At 40.3% G+C, this 14,304-nt stretch overlaps 1 protein-coding gene across 5 annotated transcripts; it reads left to right on the plus strand.

Moving 5' to 3' along the window:
• The first annotated feature begins 204 nt into the window (after positions 1–204).
• LOC125899864 (poly(rC)-binding protein 2) lies at positions 205–14,257 on the plus strand. 5 transcript variants are annotated; one of them, XM_049594623.1, is made up of 13 exons: positions 205–376; positions 1,678–1,800; positions 2,851–2,874; positions 2,979–3,011; positions 3,147–3,263; positions 3,362–3,493; positions 3,629–3,757; positions 4,723–4,797; positions 5,757–5,798; positions 7,617–7,716; positions 8,482–8,534; positions 9,609–9,778; positions 12,944–14,257. In XM_049594623.1, the coding sequence occupies exons 2-13, from the start codon at positions 1,732–1,734 to the stop codon at positions 12,978–12,980; spliced, it is 981 nt and encodes a 326-aa protein (XP_049450580.1). In that variant the 5' UTR covers positions 205–376; positions 1,678–1,731; the 3' UTR covers positions 12,981–14,257. The 5 variants fall into 5 exon arrangements, with proteins under 5 accessions (XP_049450580.1, XP_049450661.1, XP_049450744.1 ...); XM_049594704.1 differs by having other exon boundaries at positions 7,644–7,716; XM_049594787.1 differs by lacking the exon at positions 5,757–5,798.
• The last annotated feature ends 47 nt before the right edge of the window (positions 14,258–14,304 follow it).

Below are 14,304 nucleotides of genomic sequence, written 5' to 3' on the forward strand. Positions count from 1 at the left end.
CCTGTTGTGACGTTTTAAACCAATTTAACAATGTTTTTATTGTGCGCAGTAACTTATTTTTTAATGATATCCTTTCATTCCCATGTGATATTGTGTCCTACAAATGCGCTGTAACATCTTTATTTCATGGATGTGATTTCGGGGCAGCCTGTGGTCAAAGTGAGGTTGGGGGTTTGGGTGGGGTGAAAGGGGAAAGTTCAGAGGTTATAATTTTGTTGTCTTTGTGTAAAGGAGTGGAGCTCGATCTCACATCACTCTTCCCTCTTCCCCGAGTCCTTTCTAAACTCTCCCCCGGGTTTCTACCCTCCCGAACCTCTCCCCTTCTACCCTTACAACCCCAACCCTCCCCCCGGTCACGTATCAGCACACGACTCAGGTGAGTTTTACTCTAATGTTTGGTGTTTTTATGTTTTTCTGTTGTGATCAGAAGTATAGCGGAAAGAAATCGCGCCCAGCAGCTAGCTCGCCGCTTGTCCAGCATGCTAACAGGCCGCACCGTGATAAGCACGCACAGTCTGCGTACGGAGCTAGCTTAGCTAGCCACCGAGAAGTTTGATTTTAAATGTTGCTTTTAAAAACGCCGTCTCCTCTTTAGCGCTTGTACTTCATCAAAGAGGACCTAACTACAATGCCACGCAGGCTTCTGATATTTGGTCAGCTGTTACTAACGTTGACTAATTACGCTAACTAGCTAGCTTTGCTAAGTAGCGCACGCATGCTCCATTCATTTCCCCAGCACGGTGAGCAACCAGCATGCTAAACGGCTAACAGACTTACAAGAAGCGTTAATAGTTAATGGACTTACTTTAAACTAAGCAACACACGCGAAGTAAGCATTTACATATCAGCTTTTCACACCAAACATACTTGTGAATGTACTTTACGAGATTTAGGTCTAACTGTAGCGACGGGGGAGTAATTGTACGCACATTTGTTGTTAAACTTGATTCAACGCTAATGATGAAGACGTCGTTAGCATACAAGCCATATGTTTTTTTTAGTTAGCATGTAGGTGAATTCAGTGGCAATTAGCTTGTTTGGAGTCAGGTAACTTGTGTCGGAGCAGCATTGAGATGTTTGAAAATTAATGCACCCAACCAGCAGCGTGTAGTTGGCACAGTCACAGTGAGTCCTTAGCTATTTTTTTATGATTCATCGTAGTACGCACCAGTTTTCCGTTAGCATGAGCTGTGACACAGATTTATCATCTCCTGTTTGAATAGGTTCATTGAGAAGAAATGTGTGTAATGGAAGTATACATATCAGAAATTTGCACATTATAAGCGTTGCACATTGAGCCAAAGTATGTTACATGATCTGGTTTGATTCAACTTGATGTTTTATTTTAACACAGCCTATTAAGATAATTGCTTTGCGAACTAGGTAAATGGACCTCTGTATAGTTGCCAACACTAGGATATAAATGAAGGTTACTATTAATTTCTGTGGGTGGGAATGTTCCTGTAATTCAATCCTGAGGAGACATATTTAGTGTTTACCACCTTGTTAACCATGTGGAAGTCAGTGTTATCAGGCCACTTCAGTTTTAGAGGTATACCTTTTGTTATCCCTAATGTGCACCAATGTTAAGTATCAGTTTTCTTTACTGAGCTGCAAGTCAGTCTTCACACATGATCATCCTCTGTATGTAATTTCTTGTCTGCTATGTGCCTTTAGATCCATCTCGGTGACCAAAGACCCCAGTTCTGTACGGACACCAAGGTTGCAGTTATGGACTCCGGTGTGATTGAAGGAGGCCTCAATGTCACCCTTACCATTAGGCTGCTCATGCATGGCAAGGTGAGGTCACCCATCAGCTGCTTGTGTCGGCAATCTAATAGTCTATGACATTATGTTTATGGAAATGAAGCTCCCCGGGGATGTTTAAAGGGCAGGGACTATGTGATGACTAAGGGTATTGACTGGGTGATGGGATCCTGTGTCACAAAGACAAGTGGAGTGGTGTTTTGGCATGTTACTCTGTTTGAGCTTTTGTATCAGAGACTACATTTGCCTCATGTCTAATTGTGTTATCTCCCAAGTTGAACATATTTTGCTAAAACATGAATATGTTTCTCTTGGCTGCTCTTTAGTTTTTTCCAGAAATAAACAGGGCTGATTTACTGAGAGTTAAACCCTCACATGCCTCTCTGAATAATCACAGAGCAGCTTGAAAGATCAAGTTATATCACAAGCTGCCACTTCTGCATTGGACACTAGGTAGAAATTTGCAACCAGGAGACATGACACTGCATTTGCCATCATCATCAAACCGTCCGGCTTTCATGACGGCAGCACAGCCACACACTTGTTGCATCTTTCAGTCCCACTGTGGCCTGTTGTTGTTGTTGTTGTGGCTTCAAATACTGAGATGCCACGTGGCAAGAAGTGCCGGCTCAAAATCCAACTCTGACATGTCATCTTTTACCACGGGCATACCAAACTGTGATATATCCAAAAAATGATCTCCCAAAAGCTCTGTTAGCTCATAGCATCCCAAAAGAGGCCCCAGCACTAGCTAGGCATCAGCAGCCTACAGATACTGTGTGCTTGACTGCATCCTGGATCTCTCTGTGGTCAACAGCACCATCTTGAGTCTGTGTGGGATGAGACAGAAATAAAAACTGTTGGGGAGTTCTTGATGGATCAGGCTGTTTGAGTGTTTACACTGCTTACAGTGACAACTGTTCCTCTTGTCCAAGTGTTAGGAAACCATATAGCTTCGCTTATTGAAGGGTTTTCATTGCCTGGTAAACAAGGCTTGCTGTAGCCAGAGTGTTAGGAAACAATGACAGGTGTAAAAAGATGATTAATCAACCCAATAAATCGTTATCTCTTTTTCTATTTTAGGAAGTCGGAAGTATTATTGGAAAGGTAAGCTGCTGTTTAATAATACTGATATTTGATTGTCATGATTTCAAGGTCTGTGTGTTAAGGTCATAATGAGTCTGACTGTGATTTGATTCTCTTGCTTATAGAAAGGTGAATCTGTGAAGAAGATGAGAGAAGAGGTGAGGTCTTCTTTCTTTACTCAGTGTAAATTGATACTAAGAGGCCACAGTTAGCAGATTGGCAAAGTTTGTCTTTACTATGGGAAGCCTTCCAAATTGCTTCTTATAATTTCTTGCTTTTCTCTTTGTCCATAGAGCGGGGCTCGCATCAACATCTCTGAGGGCAATTGTCCTGAGAGGATCATTACTTTGGCAGGTCCAACCACCGCCATCTTTAAAGCATTCTCCATGATCATTGAAAAGCTGGAAGAGGTAGGTCGCAATATATGCTGACTAATGGATTCCCAGGTTGGCAGCAACCATCCCAAACGCAAACTAGATTAACCTTTGCCTCTATATCTTTTTTCCAGGACATAAGCAGCTCAATGACAAACAGCACAGCTACCAGCAAGCCCCCAGTGACCCTACGCATTGTGGTCCCTGCCAGCCAGTGTGGCTCTCTCATTGGGAAAGGTGGCTGCAAGATCAAGGAAATTCGAGAGGTATGCGAAGAAAAGAGAGTGTAATACAAAACCATGCAAGCCCCATTCCCTCCAGCATTAGCTTTCTACCTGAGGAATTCAGCACATCAAAAACGGATACACTGAAGGTCATTTTACTCCTGTTTTGTGTTCCAGTCAACTGGTGCTCAGGTACAAGTGGCAGGAGACATGCTCCCCAACTCCACAGAGAGAGCCATCACCATCGCTGGTACTCCCCAGTCGATAATTGAGTGTGTGAAGCAGATCTGTGTGGTCATGCTTGAGGTAAGTGGACTCATAAGAGCTGTGGAGCAAATGAAGTAGCAGCTGTTGACCCGTAAATGAATGATGTGGAATAGTGTGATCTTTTGGTTTTTGGCTGCTGTGTGTTGGGTTTTGGACCAGGGATGTTTGGAGCCAGTCCACAGGATTGCAGCTGTAATATTTTACAGTAATTGTAAAATCATGATAGGGCAGCGAACAGAATATTATGGAGGACTTTAATATTGGCCATACATTCATAATCTAACATGTTGGAGCTGTTTTAATATATTGAAAAGCTTCACTAACTTTCATTTGAAGTTAATTTTTTGTCTGTCTTTTTGTTTTTGTTTTTTTTTTTTGTTTGTTTGTTTTTGGGCTACTATCCAAAATGCTGCTCGTACAGCAAAATATATACATCAGATTGAGACTCCATACTGGACAATACTCACAGTATTGTGGTTGGGATTGGGGCGAGGTAAAAAACCCTGAACAAAAACTCAATTGAGAGATCCCCTGTATAATGCTTGGGCTTTTTTACAGGTTCTCTAGGTGATACTCAGCACTGATATAGCAGCAAACCAGTTTATGCTATGTAAATATATAGTGCAGTAATGGTGTTTTGAGCAGAGAATGAAATCACACTTCATCTGTGTGTGTTGTAATTCGAGCTTCTCTGTGGTTTGTTGTGGTAAGCCGGCCTTGGTGCATGTGTGTCTTCCACTGGCTAATTTTAATGCAAGCCTATTTCTGTGTGTGTACATTGAAAGCACAAAAAATGGAGTCAGATTCCATGTGTGTGTACTCACCAACTTGGCCGTTAAATCTGATGCTGTTTCCGAAGCACAGTTATTGCTAGTACAAGCAGTGATGCACACATGTGTAATATAAAAAATGAATTCAAACACCATTTTCAGATTTTGCAACAATTGTATGATGACATGGGTGGTAATTTAACCATACATCCACCCTCTTTATCCTCTCTACAGTCTCCCCCTAAGGGGGTCACTATCCCCTACCGACCCAAGCCTTCAGGATCCCCCGTTATCTTCGCAGGCGGCCAGGTATGTACGACACGGGATGCTACCTTTTTTAATTCATAATGTTTTGGGGAGGATGCTCTGAGAGCATTTAAGTTTCCTCTGGTAAGCAGTGATGCAGTGTGTATGTCTACGGCTTTTTTTGTGAAAGGTAAGAACAGAAGGATTGAAACTGTAGCAAATATAATTAACATGAATTGGTAGTCGGTAGGTGGTACCAGCATAACTCTGTCTGTACCCTTGGAAGTGCTGAGTTAGGTTTCCAGCCCTAGTATTGATTGCCCCAATTGTCTGAGTGTGATGTGTATCCCTGCAGAATATTATATGCTTGGAAATGTGTACTGAAAGGCTCTGAAAATGATGCATGTATATGATTGAGCAATGCCATAATAGTTCAGAGTAGCTGTGGAGGTTATTTAAGTTTAGAAAATGGCTGCAACCAGAGCTGATTTTGCAAACTGTTTCAATAGAGTATCAACAGCTACAGTACTCCAGTGACCAAAGGCATTTTCCCAAGAGGCAGTTTGTCCCAGGGCCTTCTCTTTGTGCATTTCCCCAGAATTTGTTTTCTTGTTTTGAGCATTATTTTTTCAGAAGTGTGTTGGCCTGTTTCCTGCTATTGTTAGTCTGAACCACAATGCTTTCTGGTGCTTGTTGGCTTAACATTGCAAGATCTTTGATCTTTCTAAATACCTTTTTTTTTTTTTTTTTTTTTTTTTAATTTCTTTGTAAAAGTAAATCTCTCCTTTCAATTTTCCCTAATTCCACTATGTCTCTGAAGACTTCTTTTTTCCCCAGAAATGTGGAGACTTTGGACAAGACATATGTGTTGATGCTCTTAAATGATGCTAGTTCAGGCTTTGATATGTTGAGAGTCTTCAAGAGGTATTTATATATTAGGAGAGAAGTAGCTGGTGAGGTAACCTGACCAAAATCTAAATCAGATGTGAGGCCTATGAAAGCTTTGTTTTCATTTGTTTCAGGCATATGCCGTACAAGGACAGCACGCGATTCCACAGCCAGATGTAAGTGCAGTAGACATTTTTACATGACCCCCCACCCCTACCACACCCACCCATAATTACAACTGTCCTCTTCCAAAATGTGCATACCTCCCGCCCACCCACGCCTCATTTTACAGCCTATAACTGTAGCTAAACTTGCCCCTAATTTTAGTGTTGACCTACTATTATCAGACTTTGTAACCACTTAGAGAGCAGCAGTCTTAGTACTTCATGTTTGTGTAATTTCTCAGTCGACTGGCAGTCAGTTCTTAATTAGACTGACATTTGTTGTTTGTGTTTGTCCAGACTCTCCACTGTTCCATGAATAATTATCTGTTCCTGCTGCTCACTCCTTTCTGTTTTTTCCCTTTTTGTTCTGTCTTGTTGTACATGCCTCATTCATTAGTCTGTCCCAGATAAATATGTTGGGCTCTTCTCCTCCCCCTCTTCATTAACCCTTCATTTATTACTTTGTGCTCTGCTCACTAAATTAATCTTTCTCTCTCTTTTTAATGAGCTTTAGATGTTCCATCAGGAGCATTGGATGTGATAGAGTGTTTATTATTAGTCTCATTTGCCACTGAGTATTGGCAACAGAGCAAAGCAGTGTCAGTCAGATATGATCTAAAACTTGGTCATTATTTATATACTTCAGTGTGATTATGTTAGTGTAATTAGTTTGTCACTGTTAGGACAGTTTATTAAGACAAGAATATGCTCATAGAGTGACACAAAAACCTGTCATCTTTCTTAAAGGGACAGTTCAACTCAAATCAAAACACACATTTTTCCCTTAACCCGTAGTGCTGTTCATCTGTCTGCGCTATGTTGGTGTGAGCTGTTGAATGTTGGAGATATCGGCCATAGAGATGTCTGCCTTCTCTTTAATATAATGGAACTAGATGGCACTCGGCTTATGGTGCTCAAAGAGACTTAAAATACATTTTAAAAACTCACCAACAATGTCTCTTTCCAGAAATCATGACCCATTTACTCAAGATAATCCACAGGCCTTGCTGTGAGCAGTTTCATGTAGGAGCTCTTTTCTTTCTATTGATTTACACCTGCCAACTGTATCGATGTATAGAGGGAACCCTCTGCTCATGGACGAGAGGCTCTTACTCGACAGCATGAGTTACAAACATTAATGTCATCCTCCTCGGCTGAGCTGTAACATAAACTTGCTCTGTGGTGCAAGGTGAACTAAAAGTAGATGCACACTTCTTTCTGTGCGGTGATACAGGTGTCACATCAAGGTCTGTGGATTATCTTGAGTATCAGGGTAACAAGCTGAGTGCCATCTAGTTCCATTATATTGGAGAGAAGACAGACATCTCTATGGACAATATCTCTTGGCAACACTTGGCAACTCACACCAAAACAATCTAGACTGATAAATAGCCCTACTGTCCCTTTAAATCTTCCCTTCCAGCTGTAGTGGTGATAACTAGCAAAGTGTGATGTTAAGTTGAGATAGTCATGTTTGGGTTTTGTATTGGTGATTAGAAGATCACCTGCATATCAGGAGCTCCCTTTCTTATGTATTATGACTCTGCCCTGACCTTGAAGACCACGAGAAATCATTACCAAGAGATGCAGCCTGCACTTTGGAGGAATACCTATGGGGTACCCCACATAGACCAGCCATAAAACACACGGATTATCATCTGAGTAGAGCTTTGTGAAAGGATAAGAGATCTGCACGCGGTAGTGTTTCTGTGTGGAGGCTCTTTGTGTAGCTGTCTGTACTGACTGTGATTTGTTTTGTTCTGTTCTTCCCTCTTCCTGTGTTTTCCATTTCCTCCATTTCTCTCCCTGCCTTCTCTCTCACTCTCACAGTCTTCCTCTGCTGCTATCTCTCCACAGCTCACCAAGCTTCACCAGCTGGCTATGCAGCAGAGCCCCTTCCCCATCGCACCAAGCAACCAGGGATTCACTGGTATGCAGCACAGCAATGCACATCAGCTTTCAATGCAAGATGTCGTTTGCCGCAAATGACAGAATTTGTTGAACATGAGCACAAAATCTTACAGGTTTTTTTGATGCCTCAGGTACACTGTTTGACCAGAAATGTAGTAACCCTCGGTACACTGGAAAGCAATCCTATACAAAAACGAGCAATTGTAGTTTTTTGATATAATCCCAGCAGCATTCAGCTGTTTAATTTTTCAAGCTGTACATTCTAGTGTTGTATCAGACTGCATTGAATTAAAAGGTGCTCTTAATATTTTGTCCATCTCACTGGCATGTAACACATTATAATGTAATCCAGCGCAAAAACTCAGACCTCACACCAGAATTTAGGGAAAGGGGGTAAATCCTAATCTTAAGGTTTCAGTGAAGATAGGATGGATAAATATGGAATGAGAACATGCCTCACTGAAATACACTGACTATATGAGTGCTCTATCACAAATATCACATCCTTTCCTTTCTATAAGTAGTGTAGTTTAACATCTCTGAGTGTTGTGTTCACAGTCTGTGATAGTGATATCACTGTACGTGTACGGCTAATCTATATCACTTCAGAACTGCCCTGTCAGAATTTGGGGCTTTTAACCTCAGTAACTTCTGAATATTGATAAAAACATTTGATGTTCTACACACTCCATGTTGCATTCTGATTGATTTGCACATTTGAACTTACAGTCTTGGTTATTTAATAATATTTGGTCATCATTTCTCTTGTTTATTTGTTTTTCAGGGATGGATGCTTCTGCTCAAACCAGTTCCCATGAGATGACCATTCCAAATGATGTAAGTGCTTCAATAATTTAATTTCTGTCTCCAATAGAGGTAAAAGTATTAAAGGTATACAGCCACCTTTTTTGTATAAAAAGCTTTATTCAAGCTAAGGATGCACCGATTTACTGGCTGAACATCGACATCGGCCGATATTCGCCTTGTTGTCTGCCATTGGCCTGTCAGCAAATAAGATAACATTCACAGATGGCCGTGGCCAGTGTTTTTCTGTTGTGTTACATCAATTTTTCACAGGCTAAAAAGCAAGGCTTGACACTGATGGTGTCTCAGAGACAATAGAAAATGTGTTTGGGATGAACAGAGATCTTCCCTGGAATGCTATCAGGAGTCACTGCCACAGTATACTCACTATTGTTGCGTCAGAGAACGCACCCAATTGTTTTCCAAATAATGCTACAGTGTGAACAACAAATTTGTGTTGACATCAGCAAGAGGAGAGCTAGTAAATGTTAGCTGTTAGCAGCTGGTGGCAGAAACTAATGGCTGAAGGAGGTTGCATTAAGTTACATTACAATGCGTTTGAGCTCTGTTTAGCAAAAATCAGTAAAAGGTGAATTACAACGCTAACATACTGTGTTCAAATGTTATCTTGTAAAATGTAGTTTTTGGCCTGAAATCTGGATAAATACAGTTGTTTGAAGGAGAGATTTGTTGATGTTTTTACAGTAATATAAAATAGATATTAGAGAATTTTGTTATCTTTATAAATAGTAAAAAGGCTAAGTGTTTGGTTTTTTTTTATTAAAAGATCTTTTCATGTGAAAGGTTATATTAAAGGTAATGCTCAGTCAAAAAAAGTGTAGTGAATGGCTTAATGACTTTAAAACAGCTTGGTTATTTTTTCATGATGAAGATTTTTCCCTTTCCCTGGCACAAAAGGTGAGTAAATAACAACAAAAACAAAGTAAATAACAGCAAAAAAAGGCCCAGAATTTCACAATCAGTGCGATCTTAATTCAAGCCTGTCAAATCCAAGGATCTACCTTTATCAGAGACACATATTCATTGCATCCGTCAGAGTCTATTAAGTATTCCTACCGCTCAACCTCCCGCTCTTATCCACTGCAGCTTATTGGGTGCATCATTGGCCGCCAGGGAGCCAAGATCAACGAGATCAGGCAAATGTCGGGCGCCCAGATCAAGATTGCAAATCCAGTGGATGGATCGACTGACCGCCAGGTCACCATCACAGGCTCACCTGCCAGCATCAGTCTGGCGGAGTACCTCATCAACGCCAGGTGAGATAACCAGTTAAATACTACGTTAGCTCCCAACAGGTGATTGATGCAGTCACAGGCTTTAAAAAAAGTCCAAACGTTGAATGTGTTGTGCAGTTACAGTTTGTTTGAATTGGCAGTTTATAAATGTTAATGAAAAACTCCACTGACTTTGGCCTACCTAATCAGATTCTTCCTAATGTCACAGTCCTGCAGTAATCCACAAAAGAATAAAATATTTAATGAAGCTACTATCATGCAGATACATGACAGGCCTACCTGCTGCTCTTTTTCTAGTTTGGATTTGTGTTCAAATTCAAATGATTTGGTTAATGGTATTTTTGGCTACTGCTAATCATCACTGGTGTTGCTAGCTCTCTGTCAGTCTGCACTTGTGCTTTTTTCCTTATTCTCCCCTTCTCTTGGCTCCACATCAATCCATCACCACAGATGTGATTTTTTTTAATCCTCTTTTTACCTTTTGGGTTGACACATTCATTTCTGGTGAAGCTTGTTGTCTTGTGAGTGATTTTTTCCCCCCTCACACCTCCCTCACCCCTCCTCCTACCTCCTAACCCCTAACCCCCCCGCCACCCTCACCCACTGCTCACCAGCCTGCCCTGTGACCCATCCCGACTGTGTTGTCCCTCTCTCCTTGTCTCTCTTTCTACAGTGTAGAGTCCTCTAAACCTCCTCCCTCCTCCTCCTCCTTGAACCCTGAACAGACCAGCCTGTGCCCTCCCTCCACCTCTACTACTACTACTACCACTACTACTACTACTACCACCACCTCCTCTGCTGCTATCTCTTCCTCCTCCTCCTCTTCCTCCTGTGTGGTGCCCCCCTCAGCCTCCATCCCTCTGTCCTTGTTGGCTCCAGGGCCGCCTCCTCCCTCCTCTTCCTCCTCCTCTTCCTCCTCCACTGACTCCCTGCTCCCCAGCTCTCCTGCCTGTGTGTCAAGTCTCCTCAGTCTCAAGCCCCTCCCTCTCCTGGCCCTCCATGTTGTCAGCGGGGCCAGTAACCCCGCTCACCCAATACCCGCTGAGCCCAAAATCGCCCCAGAGCTGAGCTCCAAGTCTAAAAGGCGAAGGCTCTCCCCTTACTAACGAAGGAAACATAAGTCATCTACTACTAAAGTACTGACAAAGCTCTTTGTTGTCTGTACCTGCACTCGCTTTTGTATCTGGCTGTGCCACGCCACGCTTACTACACAAAACAAATGCACACAAACAAGTGTTAAACAGCCAGACAGGTGGTTGCTGCCATATTTATAAAATAGGTATCTGTAGCTTGATTTGGCCTGTCTCTCAAAGAAATGACATGTTGAGTGCATTATATTTTTAAATGACTTTGAACTTTGCATGGACGGTGAATCACTTTGCTGATTTACTGAAGCATTTCTCTCTTTGTGTAAGCTCTGCTCAGGTAGCGGCTCTCTTTAAGATGTCACATTGTATTTATGGGAATAGTTTTATCGTAGTGAATTTTAAGTGACTATTGTTGGCTGTTATAATGAAGAGTATATGTATCATGATGATTTTATTTAAGCTTGTATAAGAAGCAATTGTAATTTCAGTTCCAAGTAAATCTGCCCTCAGGTATCAACGGCACCCAACCACCCTCTATTTAGGTCATTTTGTTGATGTAAACAACACAAAATCATCCAACCACTTTAGCTTAATTTTAAAGGAACAGTTAAACACTTTGCTTTCTGGTCAAGAGTTAGATGAGAAGATGAATCTGCTCTCATGTTTGCACATTGAATATGTAGCAAGAGCCAGCAGCTTGTTAGCTTAGTTAAGCACAACGGCAGGAAAACAGCACCCTTGGCTCTGTCCAAAGGTAATAAAATCAGACTACCAGCACCTCCTAAAGATTAGTAATCAACAGGTTTTATCTTGTTTGTGTAATCTGTATAAAGTTGTGTAAAAGCAACAGTGCTGGGCAGGAGCAGTGACTTCCTGGGCCCAGTTTTTAAGAAGTTACCTGATTGGATTTGGGCTATCGGCTAGGATCAGATCGTGAAAACGTGTTGATCAAAAGGAGAAAAAAACAATTCAGAAATCGTGTTAGATCATGTAATCAAGTTTGTGTTTCAGTCTGGTTCAAACCCTCAGTTTATGCTAAAAGTTTTTAGTAGGATTGCAATACCTGTGATCCAAATCAAAATTGGGATTATCCTGATTATAGCAGAAGGGTGGATTCAGGCTGGATTTCAGGAACAAAATGCAATATAACTGTTAAATAAGTCAAATATATATGCATTTATTTAGATTGTACACCTGATTAATTAACCATGCCTGTGATCAAATACACCTAAGGCTAAATATGAAGTCTCTCAGTACAGTAAAGTTTAAAAAAAAAAAAAAAAAAACATTTTAAAATAATCCCCCAAATAGCTGTCAATATCAAAGGAAAATTACTTAATTTTAACTTCAATTTATTACTTTATATTAATAACAAAGACACAGTCAAAATTAATTTAAATAATTGCATCCCCCATTCTGTTTACTGTCTCATAAAATAAACACTCAAAGTAAACTCATGCACACAAGTAAGATGAATTAGCTGTTTTGTTTTTTTTTTTAATATTTTATTTATTTATTTATTTATTTAGAACAGCTGGGCCCTGGAGTAACTTTTTAAAAAAAAATTGTTTTATTTTTTTATTTTTTCATTTATTTTTTTATTTATTTATTTTTAATTTTCCATGGATTAAACAAATCAGATGAGCCTTAAAGGTGCTGAGTCAGATTTTGCCATCTTTGTAGAGAGCCAGTCTAGTTGTTTTGACCTGTTTCCACTGCTTCATGCTAAGCTAAGCTAACCGGCTGCTATCAAACTTCTCTACTCTGGGCAAGAAAGCAAATAAGAGTTACGATATCGAACTTTAAAACAGCTCCATTAATCCACAGGCCATTAAGTATGAGTTTGAGATCTGACTCTGAACAGCTGTTGGTTGAGAAATTATTGACGAGAGGAGCAGCCGAACAGAACTAATGATCTTTTTATTTATGTCAGAGCATACATTTCCTCTGAATAAATTTAATAATATATCTCCTTATCCAGCATTTTATTCTACTAATGTAATGTACAGTAAATGACATTTATCCTGTCTGTCTGATTGCATGCCTTATTCTCTCTCCCCTCCCTGGCCTCCGGGTGTGTCTCTGTCTGTCTCTCCAGGCTTTCCTCTGAGGCCACAGGACTGGCAGCCAACTGATAAGACACTGCATCTGCACTAAATCTCACTTTTATATCATCGGCCACCATAAAGCAGTCAATGCAACTATCCAACTTAAGAGTTTATATATTATTGCTGCCTCTTCCACATTTTGAAAATCATGTCAACCGCCACTGATTTGATCCGCTGAGTTCATTATTTATTTCATTTGTTTTTTGGTTTTAGTCGAAAGAAGCAAACAATTAGGTTTTTAATTCCCCCTTTTGAGTCGAGTTGGATGTTTTAATGATTTATTAGACCTTTTTTTTATTATTATTATTATTATTATTATGGATCCCTTGCTCTTTTCCCCTTCTTTCTTTGTTTGCCACCACAGATGAGTAGAGTTGGAAAACTCTTAATAGGCATATAGATTTAGTTCTGTACAGTCAGTTTTTTTCTTTAAAAAGAAAAAGACAAAAAAGGAAAAATTAAAAAAAAAGTATCAAAAATAAGAATAGAGTGACTGTTTTATTCTGTTTATATATACACGCCCTACCCCTCCTCTTTTCCTCACCCAGTTCAACAAAGTCGGTCTGTCCATTTTATGTCCATACTCACTTGCTTTAAATATACACAGCATTCTCCCCCTTTGTCACCTTTTCAATTTGAAGTGCTTGTAACATGGATTACACTCGTGTCACTGAGGAGAATACGTAGCTGTACAACGCACTGTCACCGATTTATATTTGGTTATGACGACAAATGTTCTAACGCTCACGATTGAATTTATCCAAATAATTTAAGATGTGTATGACTACGCATGTCACTTTTCCCCTCCTCTACATGTCATTCCTGTTTTTCCCCTCTCCTAGTCCTGAGATCATGTGTTGATATTTTGCTGGGATGGGAGGTTTTTGGGGGATCGGGGCTTGGCTCTAGGGATCGGAAGCAGAGGGTTCTCCTCGCTTTTTTGTAAAGACTGATATATACTAAAAAAAAAAATAAAAAAAATGTTGGAATATTTGTTTTAAACGGAGGAAATATTTTTTTTTAAACTACCAAAGGGGGATTAACTCCTGGACACTGACTGATCTATTAAATGTGATGAGGCTGAGAACTGAAATCATTGAAGCTCTGGAACTAGACAAAGAAAAGGGTTGTGAGTTTAACACTAGTTTCCTGCTCTTTGCTTTGCTCAAGTCAAGAAAATTATTTTATTTTTTATTTGCAGGAAAGAAAAAAAAACTTTTGTGCACGTTTTTTGAGACTGTAGACCTGGGTGCCACATTGTTTAAAAAATACAGAAATAAAGATGTGAAATGCTCAAACCACAACTTGTCTTGAGCGGTTTGTCACCATACAAAGCACACTGAGCACACAA

This window comes from Epinephelus fuscoguttatus, linkage group LG1 (genome assembly GCF_011397635.1).
Source record: "Epinephelus fuscoguttatus linkage group LG1, E.fuscoguttatus.final_Chr_v1".
Lineage (NCBI taxonomy): Eukaryota > Metazoa > Chordata > Actinopteri > Perciformes > Serranidae > Epinephelus > Epinephelus fuscoguttatus.